The sequence below is a fragment of the Petaurus breviceps genome, unplaced genomic scaffold (genome assembly GCF_028583685.1).
Source record: "Petaurus breviceps papuanus isolate PSGF00001 unplaced genomic scaffold, PetGlider_PUasm1.0 91133, whole genome shotgun sequence".
NCBI classification, from domain to species: domain Eukaryota; kingdom Metazoa; phylum Chordata; class Mammalia; order Diprotodontia; family Petauridae; genus Petaurus; species Petaurus breviceps.
In genome coordinates, this window is record NW_027187419.1 from 91,649,196 (window position 1) to 91,669,567 (window position 20,372).

At 36.7% G+C, this 20,372-nt stretch overlaps 1 protein-coding gene across 1 annotated transcript in view; it reads right to left on the reverse strand.

The window, feature by feature from the left end:
* Positions 1-20,372, reverse strand: part of GRB14 (growth factor receptor bound protein 14) — a 176,909-nt gene that overhangs the window by 42,597 nt on the left and 113,940 nt on the right. Inside the window, exons 3-4 of the mRNA XM_069079791.1 lie at positions 19,525-19,681; positions 83-204 (exon numbers count right to left, since the gene is read on the reverse strand). Of these exons, the coding sequence (XP_068935892.1) occupies positions 83-204; positions 19,525-19,681 (279 nt within the window). The remainder of the gene's footprint in view (positions 1-82; positions 205-19,524; positions 19,682-20,372) is intronic.

The window sequence follows — 20,372 nt, forward strand, 5'->3', positions numbered from 1 at the left end:
CTAAAATGACATTAAAAGATAATTAAAATGAAGCCCTTATTTTCCATTGCAGTATTTTGTACCACTTGTAGATATTACTTACCACTGGGTTTTTAAAGAATTCATATTTGGCATAATTTTTTCTAAAGTATAGTTTATTTTCTTCCTCCATTCCCCAGTTTGACTGAACATCAATCACCAATTCGTGGTCTTCTACTGTTCTCTCTGTAAAGATCAAGAATAAATACATAGCCTTCACTGTACTCCTTCGTTATAACTATAGCAGTATTAAGACTTTAATTCAATTCTAAAATAGTCATATTAATCTTCATATCAACATAAAATATAACTGAGGTGGGGGAATGAAAATTAACAGGCCTTTTGTTATCAGTTATGTTTTAACTTTATTACTATGTCAGTTATAAAATAAATCTGATTACAAATATAACTAAATGTATAGGAAACATCATATAATTCTTTTTGTCTGTCATCTCAGAATATAAATTTTGCTTCTTATAAAATAAACGTATTATACTTTAATAATTCAAATCATGAGAGATGATAACTTTTACAAGGTTATACGAGCTAAATGCTTTATAAATACAAATTCATTTGATTCTCACAACAACCCTGCAAAGTAGGTGCCATTATCATCCCCATTTTATAATTGAAGAAACTGAGGCAAAGTTTAATTGGCTTGCCCAGAGTCACACAACTAGAAAGTGTTCGAGGTCACATATGAACTTGGGTCTCCCTGACTCTGGGCTCGACATTCTATCCAAAGCACCAAGTCCAAGAAACATAATTTAAACCCTGAGAAAAATTAAGTACTATAAGAAACCTTCAAAATCATCATGAGGCATGATTTATTAGTCAATGGTTCATAAGACTGTAAGCTGTTATGCTACTCCATACTTGCACAACTAAAAAGACCCCCAGACTTAGTGAGATGAGCCAATGAATTGACAGAAATGAAAATGTGAGCAAAATGGTATTTGTTGATCTGTACTCACATTGTGTAGATACTTTAAGTAAAATAAACATATTCAATCTAGGTAAACATATAATAAAAATATAAATATAATAATATATATTTTTTTGCTTTTTTGGAGGGCATTTGGGGTTAAGTGACTTGCCCAAGGTCACATGGCTAGTTTTTTTGTATTAAGTGTCTGAAGTCAAATTTGAACTCAGGTCCTCCTGACTCCACGACCAGTGCTCTATTCACTGCGCCACCTAGCCTCCCCTAATAATATAATTTTTAATGCTAAAATAAATTAAAAATGGTACAGAAGAAAGAGAGAGGGGAAAGAGTAAAAAAATGCCAAGATGTAAAGGGAAGAAGCACTAGCAGAGTCAAGAAGAGGGCACTTCAAACAGACAAAAGAGGTTAAATTTCTACTTGGAAAACAAACATTGGCATTGTTGGTAGAAGTATAAGAAATGGAGGGAAGACCAGATCTTGGTGCCTTATTACTACTGAGTTGTTTCTAAGACATATTTGAAAAGCATCTGAGTACTAGAATTTGGGCATTCCAAAAGTAATCTTTCACCTAGAGCACTCACTTCTTTAAGAGCTTATTCATTTAAAAGGAACTTCTTGGGAGAATGAGTCATGCACACTGATAAGTCTGAATTGAACAAATACTGATAACAGTGATATTTTTTTAACTCCCAATTTTTGTTTTGTCTTCATTCACTTGTCTTCTTTCTCTTTCCCCAAGTATCAATGCTCCCTCCTAAGGCTTAGTCCTTAACCCTTTGTTCTTTGTCTATAATCTCCCTTAGGACTTTAGTCTCCTTTCATGGCTTCAACTACCAAGCTGCCTGCAAATGGTTCTCCCCTCTCCATCTGCAGAGGTCATCTTTTTCCTGAGTTCCAGGGCTGTATCTCTAATATCCTACCATACATGTTCAATTCCAAGTTCCATTGTCTCCTCCACCTCAACATGCATGAAACAAAATTCAGTCTATTTCTCTGACAAAATAGTTCCCTTTCAGGTTTGTTAATTTCTGTCAATGGCACCACCTTTTTCTCAATCATCTATCAACTCTTGAAAGTCATCTTTGATATGTTGTTTCCTCACCCCACATATGCAGACATATCTAATCAACCAACTCCATCAGTCCTTCCTTCCAAATACCTCTTATGTTCTTCTCCTTTATATTCCACTTTCACCATGGTAGTTTAGGCTTTGATCGCTTCAAACCTAGACTGCTACACTAGTTTTCTAGGTGATCACCCTGTCATTGGTCACTTCATTCTCTAATCTGCTACACAACATCATCAGATTAATCCTTGTGAAAACCTGTTTCAGCAATCACTTACAATGTATCAGCCACTACACTAAGTACTTTGGATACCAAAAAAAAAAAAAATCCTGCCCTCAAGAAGTTTACATTCTAGTGAGAGACAGTATATAGCAATAAGACCACACAAGATGGAGGGGGAAGGTTCCCTGAAGGAAGGAGCACTTAAGCTAAGACTTAAGGACACCACAAATTTCAAGAGTTAGAGACTGTAAGGGAGAGTATTCCAGGCAAAGCAAACAGGTGATGCAAAGGCAGAACAATAGACGTAATAGAAGGAAAGGCAGGTAGGCTGGAGAGCAAAATGTAAGAAGGTTTGAAACATGAGAAGGATCCAAGTTGGGATTTTATACTTGCAATGGAAGGCAAAAGGGAGTCAGTGGAGTTTGTAGAGCAGGGCAGATAACATGGCCAGACCTACACTTACAGAAAATTGCTCTGGAAGCTAAGTAGAGGACAGACTACATGGGAGAAAATTGGGGCAGAGAGACCAGCTTTTGCAAAAGTCTAGACAAGAGGTGATAAGAGCCTGAACCAGTGGTGGCTGTGAAGAGAAAAGAACATATTACAAGAAATATTTGAGGAAAAAATATCAGATTTTGTAATTTTGAGAGGAATCAAGAATGACACCAAAGTTGTGAATCTAGGTGATTGGAAGGATGGTAGTTTCATGGACAATAATAGGTTTGGAAGAGGGGTGGGATTTATGGGGAAGTCGATGAGTTCTGGTTTTGGACATGTTGAATTTGATATGCCTAAAAGACATTTCATTTGGAGTATCTGACAGGCAGGTGGGAATGTGAGAATGGAGTTCAGAAGGGAGATTAGAGGAAAATATATAAATCTTGCAATCATCTGTACAGAAATGAAAACTGACTACATGGGAGCTAATGAGATTACTACAAGAGTGCAAAAATAAAAGTCAAATATAACCTCAGTTAGAGGAAAGGACATGAATTAAGATTCAACAAAAGAGACCTAAAAAAATAAAGTCCTATAGGAAGGTGAACCAAGATATAGACGTCACAAAAGCCTAGAGAGGAGAGAATATCCAAAGAACACAGTTAGTAAGCTGCAAAATGGTCAACAAGGATGAGGAACACATCCAAATTTCTCGTTCTGGCACCTAAGGTTCTCCAGAACCTAACAGTACCAACTTTTCTAGTCCCATCTCCTTCCTTTACATTTTTCAGTCCTAGCCAAGCATTTATTCATTCATTTTTACTCATTCATAAAGACACTATATCTTTTAAGCCTGTGTATGTGTGGAGGGGTTAGGGAGGGTTTCTATCTATTCCCTCAACTGGAATGGTAAAATTTTCCCCTTCTCTTTTTCTACCTAACCTCACCAGTCTTAAATCTAATTTCTCACATAGAGCTATGTCTGGTCATCCTATCCAGCCAGAAATGATTAATCATGTTACTGAACTCCAAAAGCACTTATATTGTTTAGTCATCTGGTACCTATATGCCACCTTATATAACTCATTACAATTACTATATTTGAGTGTCTTGTATCCCAGGTAGGCTGTAACCTCCTTAAACACACCGACCATGTCATGCTGACACACAACTTCATACTTGTGCAATAAATGTGGGAAAAACTCTACAAACTGTTAGCAAGAAAACTAGCAAGGCTCTGGGAGTATAGAAAAAGAAAAATGAATGAATTTGGATTCCAACCGAAACTAGGCAAGATGATAAAATATGTAAAGCATAATCTTATGTAAATTTTATATAATTCACTATATTTCAAATTCAATCAAAGAAGAAATAAAACAAAAGCATTTTTAATGACCTACATTTTGTAGGCGTCACAATGTATTTCAAAATGAGAATTACTGTGAGAAGAAACCTTAAGGGAACACCAGAGAAACTTGCATTAATGAGTACTGGTTACTGTGTACATAAAAAGTCAGTATAATGGTCCATAAAGTAGAAATCAGTGGGGTGAAAACGAGAGATATTTGTAGGTTTCAAAACAATTATTGCACAAAATGTTCAAGTAATGTTATTGATAATTAGAAAAATTTTCCAGTAGTCCCAAGATAAAAAATTACTTGTGACCAGTCTATTATGTATGAGAAAGTAAGAAAAGAAAAGGGAACAAAGACAGCCAGATTAGCAGACATCTAACACTTTATTGTATCAGAGATGAAAATTATACAGCTAGATTTTAGGGTCTATCAAGAGAATTAGTAAAGTATATGAAAATAGTAAATAAAGAGGGAACTCAGGTCAAATGGCAATGATTTGAAATTTATCTAGCCTAATTCATGAACCCTTAAGAGGTCAAAAACATACAAAAGGAAACTTTATATGGAGTTATTGGAAAGGTCAGAATTAATCTTTCTTTCCAGGTGTGGAATGGTAGGTGTAAATTTATAGGGGTCAATTTGGATCTAAAAGAAGGGGAAAAGACTGATTTTTACAGTTTTATAAGCATGAAAGATTATACCCATCAATGCTATGGGGAAACAACTATTTAGCTGTTCATAAAGAAAAGAGTGACTTTAATGTGCCACTTATAAAATCACTCATTATTTTATAGTCATAGTTTATATTCTATATTCAAGTTAATTTTAAAACTGTTCATAAGAATTTCAGTCACATTTTTTGTTAGTTAAAAGAAAATAATAAAAAATCTGGCTGTCAGGAAGTTTGTCTACCAATTTCAGCTAAATGGTAAGCAACTTTCACTATGATTCAAATAAATTTATATGGTAGAAACAGAAGGTGTTAGATGACTGGATGGTTCCATAATAAATCCATAAATTTCCATCATATACTAAACATGGAGGCTACAAAGGTAAATGTTTAATTGTAGAGTGAACGTCAGGAAAAATAACAACCCCACAGAGAAAAAAGGCTGAGTTTTGCAGCTTGTTTAGTTAAAAGACTTTGACATGTTAACATTCTTCACACTTACCCCTGAACCTGCAGGCCTCAAGAAAATACAACAATATGTGGGTAGAGAAAATTAATCAGGGCCATGCTTTATCATGGATAGTATGGGAAAACTAAACTGGAATCTCTAAATAACAGAAGTAACAATTTGTGAGAAGAAATATAGGAAAGCATCAGATATTCCAAAAATGTCTAGAATCTTGCTCCAAATTAATTTCTCATTTCCTAAAACCTTCATAGAAATTATATGCTTGGGGCGGCCAGTAGCACAGCAAGTAAGAGCACCGGCTCCAGTGTTGAGAAGACCTGGAGATCGAATCCCGGGCTCGGACACTCAGCACCACACCCAGAAATAACTGGCCGTGTAACCTTGAGCAAGTTACTTAACCCCGATTGCTTAAAAAAAAAAAAAGAAATTACATGCTTAGTAATATTTATACAGTTACTTAAGGAGCTTAAGGTACCCAGAAAAAAAAGAAGAAAAATGAATCCATATTTCTCTAGCCATTGGCAATCAGTGACTGGAAAAAAAAACCTTTTGCTCAAGAAACCTATAATGCTACCTAACAAGATGCATCTATTAATGACTACTCAATTCTAGATACATAGTCCGTAGGGTACAACAAGGCACTAGGGTTTATACATCACAAGTTCAACCTACGTTGGTGATGTCAACCTTACAACATCAAATTCTGCCTAAGACACTTTCTATCTGTGTGACCCTGGGCAATTGACAATCTCTCTTCAATTTTGTCATCTGTAAAATGAGGATGTTGAACTCAATCTCGAAAGACCCTTTCAGCTCTAAATCTATAATCTATAATTACCCTAAGGGCCCAGAATTCCAAGAGGCATTCTTAATGAACAGAAGTTAATATTTATGTTCTAAATTAAAGCCGCAAACAAATATGTGTATATTATATATATATACACATATATATATTATAAATTATATATATTTATACATGAAAGAAAAGGTACTGTAAAAAAAATCTCAAGAAATATACACTTGAATCCATAAAAACCAGTGCTAGATTTAGAATCAGAAGCCCTAACTTCAGTCCTAATTCTACTACTTACTGAGTGCATGATCTCAGACAGGCTACTTCATGGGCCTCAGTTTTCCTCATCTGAAAAATGAGATGTTTGAATTAGATGGTCTCTCTAATGTCCTTTTCCAACTCCAACTCTTATGATCTCATGAAAGGACTCGTAAAACAAAGCACACTGAGAATAATGACTATTCACAATGATAGAGTGCTTTGAGGTTCACAGACCATTTTCCCCACAACAACTCTATGGCATTGACAGTTAATATAAATATTCATCTTGCCATTTTTCAGATGAGAAAAACTTCTCAGAAAGGTGAGATTACTTTGTCCATGACTTTATGTGGAAGTTTTATAGGAAGCACAAAGTTAGTGTTTGTAATAAGAATGTAAATTTTAAAGATCTTCCCTGCCCCTAGGCTAATGTGCACCTGAAGCCTGGGGTGGGAGGCTTGTTTTTCAGTAGATACTTCTTGATTGGCCAGTGAGTCAATAAGGTTGTTACATTCTCTGAGCCAGGAGAAGGCTATATAAGCCCTGATGTGTAGCTTTGTTTTGGGACTCACTTTGAGAAGTGTTCTGTGATTTGATCTGAATTCTGGGAAGCCGTTGTTGAGAGTCCCCCGGCTTTGAAACCCAGATGTTGTTTGGTATGGATGTAATGGTTGCACAGTTTGGAAAGCTGTGTACTTGATCTGTTTCTGTCTTGATAATACTGTCTGTATATTCTGAAGTTTGGGGTGCTGACCTTTTTCCCCTGAACGAGGTAAATGATATATGTCTGACTGATTAAAGTAAGCTTGTTAACCCATTTTGAGTTGCTTTCCTTTAACAAAGCAGATCCAAGAACCTGTGGTAGCTGCAAACCCTGAGGACGCGCTTGGGGTGCTTGCTGCAACAGTGTTCCAACATAGATCTTCTAACTTTTCATATTCTCACACTGAAAAAGTGGCTAAGAGAGAAGAGTCAATGTACATGAATTACCCTACTGGGCAATTTAATCTGGAAGCAAAAGTTTCCCAGGGTTCTACCACAGGCCATACTGCTAACTCCTCCCCCCTCAAAAACAAATATCCATAATGACTCTGATGCCCTAAGGCAATTTCAATTACCTCCAACATACTGCAAATAAAGCAGCCTGTTACAGAATACATTTTTAAAACATTTCTGTAAAACATGGTTTGAAGGCTCATGAGTAAGCTTTAGTTATCTAGAAATTTTCACTTTCTAAAATAGTTTATCAATAATACCAGATAAAGTATTGCTGTGGGTTAAAGTGAAAAATGGAATGACTTAGTCTAAGCTTATCTGAAATCTTTTGACATATCTTTAAACTCTGTCACTTACTAGATCTTGGGCAAATAACATAATCTCTAAAAGCCTCAGTGTTCTCATCTGTAAAACAGACCTTAAGGTCCCTAACTCCCCAGATGGTTGTAAGGATCAAATCTGACAATGCCTGTAAGGGGCTCTGAAATCCTTACAATGCTATATGAATGTCTATTACGCACTATTCTTGGTAATCAGCATCAATAGTATATGTGATCAGGCAGCATGTCTAAAAGAAAGCAAGCATTCTGCCTTCAGTGCCTTTTTGTTATGTTTCATGGAAATCTGTATTAGTGAAATATACATGGGGCAGAAATGTGCCAGCTGGCTTCCAGTGATATAAGGGGCAACAGCAACTACAGATTGCATTGAACATTTAAGAGGCTAGGTAAACATTTCCATTTACCTTCACGATATATGTATGTGTGTGTGTGTAGATATATTTATATGTATAGTCATTTAGACTTCCTTATAATTAAATTATTATCAATATCATTATCTACAACTGAACATGATGACACAAGGAATCAGACAAAGTAGAAGAGCCTTGAAACGAGAGACAAAGGGCAAAGCTAAGCAAAATTTGTCTGCTCAGTTTTACATAGGTCTAATCCTGAGGGTAGGTAGAAGTAAATAATCAGGGCTACCTAAAACAATCCTTCTCCCTCCTTTCATTTTTTCCTCCTTAGATTCTATTGGAACTTCAAGTAAATTTTAATCAGCTAAAAAGGTTCAAAATACTTGTAAAATTAAAAAACAAAAATGGCAAATATTTCCTATATATGAGCACAAATTAAATATCATAATAAGATACCTATTTACTTCAACACTCAATTATAGCAAGATGCATAATTACGGTGTAAATATTGAGAGAAATGCAGAAAATCTGTATAAACTGATAAAGAATTAAATAAGTAGTACCAAAATAACAAGATAAGGGTTTGATTAAAACAAGACTAATGAAAAGATCACTAAGAAGAAGTTTAACTTTTGAGTACTGGAAAACCAATAAAGAGTGTCCTATATGTGAGATATTAAAACATACTTCCTGCTTCATGGCATTGTCAGAAGGGAGTCAGATGTTTATGTTAAATTTTTTTTTGTCACAAGGTATAGTTCAGTCTAGAGAGAGCTAGGATGTGAAATGAATATGACATAAAGACAAACAGCATCTATAAAATATATTGTTTTAGATTATGACAGTTCAAAATAAGTATCTTGATCAATCACTGAAAAAATGAATTCAAGAATATCTCATTTTAATTTATCATTACTTTGTGGTGTCTTATTTTAAAAAAATTCTCTTACTTCCAGTTTAAATACAATACAGAAATTTAATATTTGATACATATTGAAATGTATTCTGATAATTTTACAAAATCACCCTAAAAATGCTAAGCACTTGCAAAAAAAGAAAGAAAAACACCTATAAATGTTTCATTTCAACATACACTGAAAATAAAATTATATTTGTTATATATGTATATAGAGAGAGATTTTTGTCTTCTTTGTCATCTATAGACATCTCTAACCAATTTAACAATAGTATAAAAATTTGAAAAGTTTCTATTTCTAGAGCACTAACAAATTTACTTTGATGTTTCACAATTTACTGTAGTTTTATGGCAACCAAAGGAAATACTACCAAATGGAAGTAACTACATGTAATTCTGGTTTTTATTTAATTTCTGAACAGAGTTTTTCTTTAAAAACAAAACCTGCTCCTTCTGAAGCTGTTGATTTAGCTTCAAAGTCTTTTTTTTTTTAAACCTCAATCCTCCAGGAATAGAAAGTGCTCACCTGTGACCTTCTGCCTGGGTTTCTTCACTGAATCTACTGAAAGTACAGCATGGAGCTCAAATAGAAATCTGAGTCCCCACTCTTCTCCTCACTTGATAAGAGAAGAAACAAAAGTGGCTTTTTACCTCTAATTCCCCCAGAAAACAATTCTTCTTACACCTTTGTTATAGGAAACTCCAGGAGACAAATGGTCCTTGTACTCCCATATGTTAGGTGGAACTACATAAATTTTTTTTTCAGTCTCATTTTCAGATAAAAATGAACAGTCACCTACCAAACAAAACAAAAATGAGAGAAGCCATGGACAAAAAAGGGCTCGATTTCTGAAGGGATTCTTAACCTAACAGTACTTTCTAATAGAGGCGATATCACCAGGAAAACTGCCACTGTCAAATTTAGCTGAATATCTGCTGTGGTCGGGAAATCTTGATGCTGGGAACTGCTATGTATAAAAAACCGTAGCTTATTCTTCAGCAAATTGTCTACAGCCTTCTCTCAACTTAGGCATTGTAAGCAGTTTCACAACACCAGAGCCTTAAAAAAGTGTACTACAAATCCTACCTCCTTCTTGAACCCTTTCTTTCTTGGCTGTTAATAGCTGACTGCTGTCTAGTCTGGACATGCTTTACTCTTTGGCACCTTCAATTAAGTACTTACTATTCCTGATACAAATTTATTTATATTTGACATGATAAATATCTCCCTTTCCCTCCCCTCCATTCAAGTACTAAATTAATATTTTCTCATCTTTTGTCTGACATTTTCTGGATTATATATCTGTAATGACATTTTTAAGAGGATAAAAGTTAGGAAAGAGGTACCAGGTGTACATAACTGTCTTTTTACATAAGCACAGTTCCATGAATAAGTAGGTATTTAATAATTATTTCTTTTTGCTACCAATGATCATGCAATCAGAAACATGGGCAGTAAAGAAAGCTACAAAACAATTTCAAGAAACACAAGATAAAATTCTACACTATTTGTACATGTATGGACTTAATATAAATACATAATATAAAAATTAACATCATAATATCAATGGAAGATTGCAGGTCTATCTCTTTATCATGTCAGTGAATTTCTTCTGTCTTAAAGAGGTGGTACACAGACAACTACACAAACAAAAACTATTAAAGGAAAAGCATTCAGTAATTCATTTTGGCTATTAGAATCACTAAGCTAAAAAGTTCACAGTGTCCCTATGTTAACCATGAATTCCTCCTGAAGTAACTCCTGAGCAGTTTGAATATATGTGCTTGATAACTTGGGCTAATTGCCTATGTTTCACACCGTAGCTTCAATTAGGAAACAAAACTAAAGGGAGGCAAATATGGATCTCATTAAGTTCCAGATGACTTCTTTGAGATTGAAGTTCTTCCTTGTGTATTGCTAAGTAAGAGCATGAATGTGCATCCAGGGAACTACAGTGACATCCAGTGGATATGAAATAACACAGGCCTGTTTCAAACCTAGATTATTAGAGCAGGAATTGAATTAGACACAACAGAAATTTGAACTTCAGAAATACACACAGACATATACAAATATACCTATACACTTTAGCCTTTGAATGAAGAAACTGCATATCTATATTAACATACATTTATATATATATATATATATGCACTTTCTTCATTCAAAGGCTAAAGTACCAGATAGATCAGAACCTCATTTTGAACCTATCACAGTGAAGAATCTATCAGCTAAGAAAGAAAAGGTATATGGTAGGTCCACCTTGGGCACTGTCCAAAAGAGAAATACTCCAACCAGATGAGAGTCTCATTTACAAGATATACAAAGAATTGATTCAATTTTATAATTCCAAAATTAATAAATGCTCAAAGGATATGAATAGTCAGAGCTCAAGGGAAAAAATCTAATCTATCAATAGCCATATGGAAAAAATGCTCCAAATCTCTAATAAATAGAGATGCAAATTATCACTCCCAGCAGATTGGTGAAGTTAAGAAAGAAAAAGTAAAATGACAAATATTGGAGGAACTAAGGGGAAACAGGCATATTAATGCTCTGCTGGTGGAGCTGGGAATTGGTCCAGCCATTCTGGAAAGCAATTTGGAACAATGCCAGACTGGCAGGATTTTCAAATATCAATTTATAAAAATTCTGTCTACTTTACTACCCAACACTACTGAAACAACTTCAATTATTTCCAGTTTCCTATAGGATAAAATGCAAATTTCTCAGGTTAGCATTTAAGGTTCTCCATAATCTGGTTCCAACCCATTTTTTAAACTTTATTTCATACTACTCTGAACTCTAGAGTCCAGGCTAATTGGAATACTAGCTATTCCTTAAACTTGAGACTCTAATTTCTGTTTCCCTGCATCTGTACAAGCTGTCCCACAAGCCTGGAATGTAATCCTATCCTTATTTCTTCATTTCAGAATCAGGCTTCCACTATACTTCCAGGGCCTTTACATGTCATGACCTACTAGGGCCATGTCCACCTCTTCCCCACTGGAATCTTAGACTCAATCACTGAAACTATCCTGGGTTCAGCCAAGCCAACATTGGTCTTATCTTGCCCAGATTCTCATGTCTTCCACACTTCTCATCTATTTCCATACCAAGCTAGCAAAAGCCATCCCTTTCCAACTCCCTCTTTATATACCATTTTCTCCCATTAGGATGTAAGCTCCAAAGAGTCCTGTCTTTCTTTCTTGTATTTGCATCCCTGCCTGGAGCATAGTAAGAGTTTAATAGATGTTTTATCTATCTCTATAATGCTGTGTTCATTTCAAGGCTATTTCCTCCATGAAGCATTCCCTAATTCTCATTCTCTGTAATCACTGCTACCCTGCCATTTTAAGTGCTCTCTCTCACAATTTTTGAGTTCCATATTTGTTTCTGTACATGTTGCACCTCAGAGGCAAAGTAGTATCCAGTGGATATAGCAGTGGACTATCTTTGAGGGAAAATGATCCTGAATATTATAAGCTGGTATCTGCATAAGCACTTTGTTGACGGAGAAATTTTAGCCAAAAATTCTGCAGAACATATTGCACTTAACCAGAGAAGTTTTGTCAAATCAGCTTTTAGTTCAATAGACTGTTACCATTATAAATTTTATTTACAGGTGAGCAAATCAAGAATTCATTATCTAGTTCAAGGGCATTTTCTGTTATTTACTCACAATTACATCTATGAAATATATAAAATTTATCTTCAGTCACTAAAAAAAAAGTAATAGGAAAAGAATAACATTCAATGCTATTTATCCTGGAATGTCTCTGAATTATTTATAAGAATGAATAAGAACTAATGGATATCCGTTTGACATTTGGCAATAAAGTTGGTGACAAGCTGGTACAGGCTACTGAAAAAAAAATATTTGTATATTTTATCACTAGTTATATTTGATTACACTAAAAAGATCTGTAATTTTATTCTCAAAGGTTTTAACCTGATCAAAAAGCAATATAAACATGGCAACAGCAGCCTCCAGTCTACTCCAGAAATAAGATACTCCATATCTTGTATCCAGGCATTTTCTCTGGCTGTCCCCCATACCTGGAACACTCTATCTCCTTAACTGTGCCTCCTGTCTTCCCTGGCTTCCCTTACGTCCCAAATAATATCCAATCTTTTATAGAGAGCTTTTACCAACCTCTCTCAATTTTCGGATCTTCTCTCTCTAACTGTTTCCTATTCGTGCTGTATATATTTGTTTGCATGTTGTTTCCCCTAGTAGACTATAACCTCCGGAAGGGCAGGGGCTGCCTTTTGCCTCTGTTTATAAACCCAGCACTTGGCACACTTGTTGGTACATAGTAGATACTTGATATTTACTGATCAATTGACTATTATAACTTAAGTATTGTTCCAAGGCCCGTATCAGCTGAAATTTTAGAAAAAGATTATTGGTTCATATCCTTTTTTTTAACAGTTTCCAAGGGAAAAAAACAAAAATGTTTAAATATATTTGTTTTCCCACTTGATACCTACAAGAAGAATTTAATTTTCACTTTACCTTATATGAAAATCTCAAAAGCACATGAAAATGGTCTCCCTAAAAAAAATTATATACACATTTAACAATTTAGAATAGTGGTAGAGTGTCAACTTTTAAGTCAAGAAGAATGACACATACTGACTAAGTTACTTAATTTCTCAATTCCCAGACAACTCTGTAAGACTGTAAATTGCAATCCAAGTTTTGATCTGTATTGGCAAGGGGGGAGATGTTCTCACCAGAAAGTGAGTGTGTGTGCTTGTGTGTGTGTATGTATGAGATACAGATAAAGACAGATATGGATACAGATATAAATATTCACTCCCCCCACCCACCCTGGACAACCTCCCTACCTGTACTCACACTCTAGATCCTGTCTCTTCCATTGGACTAACTATATAATCATCCCCTCCTCTTTCTCTCTAATCTTCCATCTCTCCCCATCTCCTGATTTATTCCCCTATAACTACAAACATATCCAGGTTTCACTCCTCCTTAAAAACCCTCATTTGACCCTACCATCCTCCCAAACTATCATTCTATATTTCTATACATCATTCTACATTCCTCTTCTCCCTTTCACAAACTCCTAGAAAAAACTGTCAATGCTCACTGCCATAACTTTCCAATCACTGCTCAACCCCTTGAAATCTGGCCTCCAATTCTATTACTCAACTACAGCTGTCCTCTCCAAAGCTATCAATGACCTCTATATTACAATATTGCTTTTTCTCAATCTTCAGTCTTCTTGACTTCTCTGCAGCCCTTGCAACTACTGACAACCTCCTCTTGATGGATTCTCTCCTCTGGGTTTTCATTATATCATTTTCTCTTGGTTCTTCTCCTACCTGCCTGACCACTCCTTTTCAGTATCTTGCTGGACCATAATCAGCAAGCCTACCTCTAACTATGGGTATACCACAAGCTCTATCCTGTCTTCTCTCTTTACACTCTCTTGTTAAATTTATCAATTCACATGAGTTCAATTTTCATCTCTATGCAGATAATTCCAGGATTAAAATATTCAATCCTACTCTCCTGTCTTCTGACCTTCAGGTTGCCTACTGTCTACTGGCCATTTCAAACTAGATGTTCTGTCAGCATCTCAAACACAGTAAATCTAAAACATAACTCTTTTTTTTTTTTTCAAAAACCTATCCCTCTTCTGAACAGTCCAATTACAGATGAGGTCATGACTATCTTTCTAGTCACTCAAGTCTCTGAAACCTTGGTTTCATCCTTGACTTTTTACTCTCTCTCTTACCCCATGTAACCAATCAGCTGCCAAACTTTGCCAATTCTTACATCTTTTTGAGAGAGGCAGCTAGTGGCACAGTAAGTGGTATACTGGACCTGGAGTCAGAAAGACCACAGTTCAAATCTAACCTTAGATACTTACTAGCTGTGTGATCCTGGGCAAGTCACTCAACCTCTGTTTGTGTCATTTTCCTTTTCTATAAAATGGGGTTAATAATAGCACCTACCTCATAGGATTGTCGTGAGGATCAAATGAGATAATATTTGCAAAAAATGCTTACTTAGCAAAATGCCTGATTCTAATACTTTTTCCCTTCCCTTTCCCTCCCCTCATCTCTCCCATAAACCTAGCTCAGGCCCCCATCATGTTTCCCCTGGACTACTACAAAAGCCTCCCAATTGGTCTCTCTGCCTCAATTCTCTCCTCTCTACAGATGCATGTTCCACATAGCTTTCAAAGCGAAAATAAAAAATCACAAATCTGACCATGTCACCCCCAACTCAATAAAGTCAAATGGCTCCTTTAAAAAGAGTTTTGTAATCATCTAGGATTAAATTCATGCCCTTTGGTTTGGAATTCACAACACAGCCCGAAACCTAACTTTTTTGTATTAGAATTCATTATTCTCCCCTAACCCACATTATTCCTCACACATGACACTATCTCTCTGGTCCATGACTTTGCATAGTCTGTTCCCTCTATACCTAGAATGGAACTCCTCCCCCCATGTCCACATGTTCAAATTCATAGTTTCGTTTAAAGTTCAGCTTAAGTACCACTACCTAAACTACTCTTTTCTAGATCTCACCAGCCAATAGTGCACGCACGCACGCACGCACACACACACACACACACACACACACACAAAGAGCTTGTATTATCATGTCTTCCCCAACAGAATGTAGATGGTTTCATTTCTGTCTATCTATCCCCAGTAACTCATATAGTGTCTGAAACATAGTAAGGGCTTAATAAACATGTGTTGATTAACTGACAGTCTCCACTTGCAAAAGTTAAGGAAATATACACGTTAGCTATTTACACTGGAAACTGAAGTAGCAAGTGGGGAAACTGTGTTTATAGTACAAAAAAAAATGTCTTCAAGGGCAGACTTGACTCTGATAGCTATTTCATATATTTAAACCTGACTGGAAGGTATACTTCAGGTTTCCCAGCATCTGCTACTACGATAAATACAACAAATTCCCCAGTAATGGCTTACCTCATTCAGATACCTACACATTCGTATTAGGCCACCAAACAAGGTTGTGAAATTTCTTTTCCCAGAGAACTTTAATATTAGGAACAAACATACATCAGTCTAGAATTTCCCCAGACAAGTCTATGTTTTGGTTCAAGGAATTAATTCAAGTTGCTAAATGTTCATCTTTTAAAAAAAAAGATGGTAAATAAATTAACATATTAGTCCTCTGCTGAAACCAATGCTATTTTTTGTTAATGCTTTTAAGAAAAGTAATACAAGCATCTATTTCTACCTGATTCTGGTCACATCTTCAACAAAATGTTTTTACCTGAAGAAGAATCTTCACCCTGTTAAAAAGGAAGAGTGGGGGGGGGGGGGGGGGGGCGGAGCCAAGATGGCAGAGTAGAAGCACGACCTTCCCGCAGCTCCGGCTTCCACCTTCCCTGATCCATGTAAAAAGGGGACTCTAAAAAAACTTTGGAGCTGCAGAACCCACAAAATGATACAGAGAGGCTGGCCTCCCGCTGAGGACAGCCCGGCAGGCCAGCAGGAATCCAGCGCAGCACTCTGGGAGCCCCAAGCAGAGGCTTCAGCCCCAGGGTGGGCCTGACTAGCCGAGGCCAGAGGGACTCCAGATCAGCAGCAGCTGTGGCCGTTTCCAGATTTATCAACACATAGACACAAAGGACAAAGTGACAGGTCAGTGCAGTCTGGACTTTGGGAACAGTTAGTGGGAGTGCATGGCTTTTACCCCCAGGGCAAAAAGCCTCTGAGACACCAGCACAGCCAGCCAGCGCCCCTTCAGCCCCTGGCCTGCGGAGTGTAGGGGAACCAAGCACCAGTCTGAGGGGTAATTGCTCTTCCTTTAGCCTACTTGGATCTGGATTACAGTCTAGGGTGGAGGTTCTGGGGTGTGTGTCCAGCTTGCCAGAGCGTGTGGAGACCTCAGAGAGGGCACCCATCTAATACCTCTGGCAGCTGAGAAAATCCCAGCGTTTGGGACGAAAGCTCCCCTGTCTGGTGACAGAGTCCTACTGTGGCAAAAAGCCCAAAAGTCAAGTAATGGAGTGGCAAAATGAGCAGGCAAAGGAAACAAAGAAGACAGAAGATTCCAACATTACACTCCTATTTGTGGGACAAAAAGGAGCAAAGCATGGAACAAGAGGAAAACAGTGAAGTCAGAACTCCTGCACCAAAAGCTACAAAGGAAAATACAAGCTGGTTACAGGCCATAGAGGACCTTAAGAAGCATATAAGAGAAGTGGAGGAAAAATTGGGAAGAGAAATGAGAACAATGCAAGAAAATTATGAAATGAGAGTCAACAGCCTGACTGAGGAAAATAATACCTTAAAAAACATACTGACTCAAATGGCAAAGGAGGCCCAGAAAGGCAATGAGGAGAAGAATGACTTAAAAAGCCGAATTTGCCAGATGTAAAAAGAATTTCAAAAGCTCAATGAGGAGAATCATTGCTTCAGAATTAGATTGGAGCAAATGAAAGTTAATGACTTTATGAGAAATCAAGATGCTGTTAAACAGATCCAAACAAATGAAAGAATAGAAGGCAATGTGAAATATCTCATGGGAAAAACCACTGACCTACACAATAGATCCAGGAGAGATAATTTAAAAATTATTGGACTGCCTGAAAGCCATGACCAAAGTAAGAAACTAGAAATCATCCTCCAGGAAGTTCTCAAAGAAAACTGCCCTGATGTTTTAGAACCAGAGGGCAAAATAGAGGTTGAAAGAATCCACCGATCACCTCCTGAAAAAGATCCCAAAAAGAAAACTCCTAGGAATATTACAGCAAGGTTCCAGAATTCCCAGATTAAGGAGAGAGTATTACAAGCAGCGAGAAAGAAACAATTTGAATATTGTGGAAACACAATCAGGATAACCCAGGATCTGGCAGCTTCTACACTGAGGGATCGAAGGGCTTGGAATATGATATTCCGGAGGGCAAAGGAGCTGGGATTAAAACCAAGAGTCACCTACCCAGCAAAACTGAGTATCATGTTTCAGGGGAAAATATGGTCATTCAGTGGAATAGAGGACTTTCAAGCATTCTTGCTGAAAAAACCAGAGTTGAATAGAAAATTTGACATTCAGATACAAGAAGCAAGTGAAGCATGAGAAGGTAAACAGGGAAAAGGAATCATAAGGAACTTATCAAAGTTGAACTATTAAAATTCCTACATGGAAAAAACAATAATTGTAGCTTATGAAACTTTTCTCAGTAGTTGAAGGGATTAGAAACATATATATTTGTCTATATATGACGGTATATGGGCATATGAATACATATGTGAATGTGTGTATATATGTTTACAGGTATACATAGATAGAGGGCACAGGACCAATTTAACAGAAAGGAATGATACTTAAAAGGTGAAATTAAGAGGTGAGAGAAATATAATGAGAGGAGATGGGGAGAGACAGAATGGGGTAAACTATCTCATATAGAAGAGGCAAGGGAAAATGGTTACAATGGAGGGGAAGAATAGGAAGGCAAAAGGGAATGGGTCAACCTTATTCCCATTGAATTTGCCTTGAGGAGGGAGTGAAATACACACTAAATAGGGTATCTCACCCTCCAGGAGAATAGGGGGGAAGGGGATTAGAGGGGGGATGATAGAAGGGAGGGTAGGCTACGGGGGAGGGAAGTTGGAAGCACTCACTTTTGAAAATAGATGGGATCAAAGTAGAGAGTAGAGCGGGTGGGAGGTGGGATAGGAGGGAGGAAAATATAGTCAGTCTTTTACAATATATCTACTATGTTATTGTTTTGCATTAGCTACACATATACAACCTATACTGAACTGCGTATCTTCCCAGTAAGGGTAGGTGAAAAGGAAGGAAGAGAATGAATCTGGTATTGAAAGTTTTAAAATCAAATATTCAAATATATATTATATATATATATGTGTGTGTGTGTGTGTGTATATATGTGTACATATATATGTTTATATATATATATATATGTATATATACTATTATTAATACCATCTTACATGTAATTGGGAAATAAGATATACAGGCACTGAGACATAGAGATCCACTGGAAAAGTAGAAAGGGGTATGGGAGAAAATATAGGAGAGCAGATTGGAGGAGGGATATCCTGTGGGACTGCTATTTTGGGGCAGTGGGTAGGGGGAAAACGGGGAGAAAATTTGTAACTCAAAATCTGGGGGAAACTAATGATGTAAACCAGAAGTTAATAAAGCGTTAAAAAAAAAAAAAAAAGGAAGAGTGTTGGGGCAGCAAGGTGGCGCAGTGAGTAAAGCGTCAGCCCCAGAGTCAGGAGGACCTGAGTTTGGTTCCTGCCTCAGACACTTAACACCCACACCCACACACACCCACACCCACACCCACACCCACACCCCACACACACACACACACACACAGCCGTGTAACCTTGGGCAAGTTACTTAACCCCAACTGCCCTCCAAAAGGCAAAAAAAAAAAAAAAGAAAGAGTGTTGGTAGATAATATTATCCTTAAGGTGCGGCTAAGTGGTGCAGTGAATAGAACACCAGCCCCGGAGTCAGGAGGACCTGAGTTCAAATTCAGTCTCAGACACTTAACACACTTACTAGCCGTATGATTTTGGGCAAGTCACTTAACTCCAATTTCCCTCCAAAAAAAATATTATCCTTGAGAAATTATCAGATTTGTTGAATTAAATGAAAATCCAGCCTTTTCCTTACCTAACCCTGTGTGAGGAAGGTGTTCAATAAGAGTCCAACTGTTGTCATCGATGTAATGATTCTTGAGGATTAACAACTGGCAAACATCTCTAGCTGTTATATCGCTTGGTACTTCCAATGCTCTGCTCGTGCCATCTTCATTGTACACTTTAATTACCTGTGCAAACAGAAAAGGGGACATATAGCTATTTGGTATATTCTGACCAAGCACTAGGCACCAGAAGACTTACATAAAGTGAGCTGCAAAGAAAGAGCACATCTAACTTATTTCTTTGTATAATTAAAACTTTACTTAAAGTGTACTCTTAGATATTCCAAGAATGGTCATTCATCTAACCACAGGATTTCATTTATTCAAAGGCCTGATTACTACAAAAGGTTAAAAGATAATACTTGTTATCATTATCAGGAAAATTATACTCCACATAAAAGATTTCTATGTAGAAGCAACCCCAAAAAGTAGAATGGCCAAAATGCCTTCAGCTAGTAAACCAGAGAGGCAGCTTGGCAAAGTTGATCTAAAAGGTGTCTTGAAGTGAAGAAAACCTGCATCAAATCCTGCCTCTGACAGAAATAGACTGTGTGACCCTGACCATATCTCTAAGACTATCCTCAGACTATGCTCAAGACAATCCTCTAAGACTACAAATTACAGAGAAGGTGGCAATCTACATTGGTAGAATTTCTTCCCCTGGAAATTCCCTATGCCAATAAAATAATGTTTAGATTTCTCTACTGCAGACATGTAATTAAGGAAATCTGTTTTGTCCTATTAGTTGAAGAAGGACCATAAAACTATTAGGCAGCAGTGAAAAAAACAGGTAAAAAACAACACACAAAAAAACAAG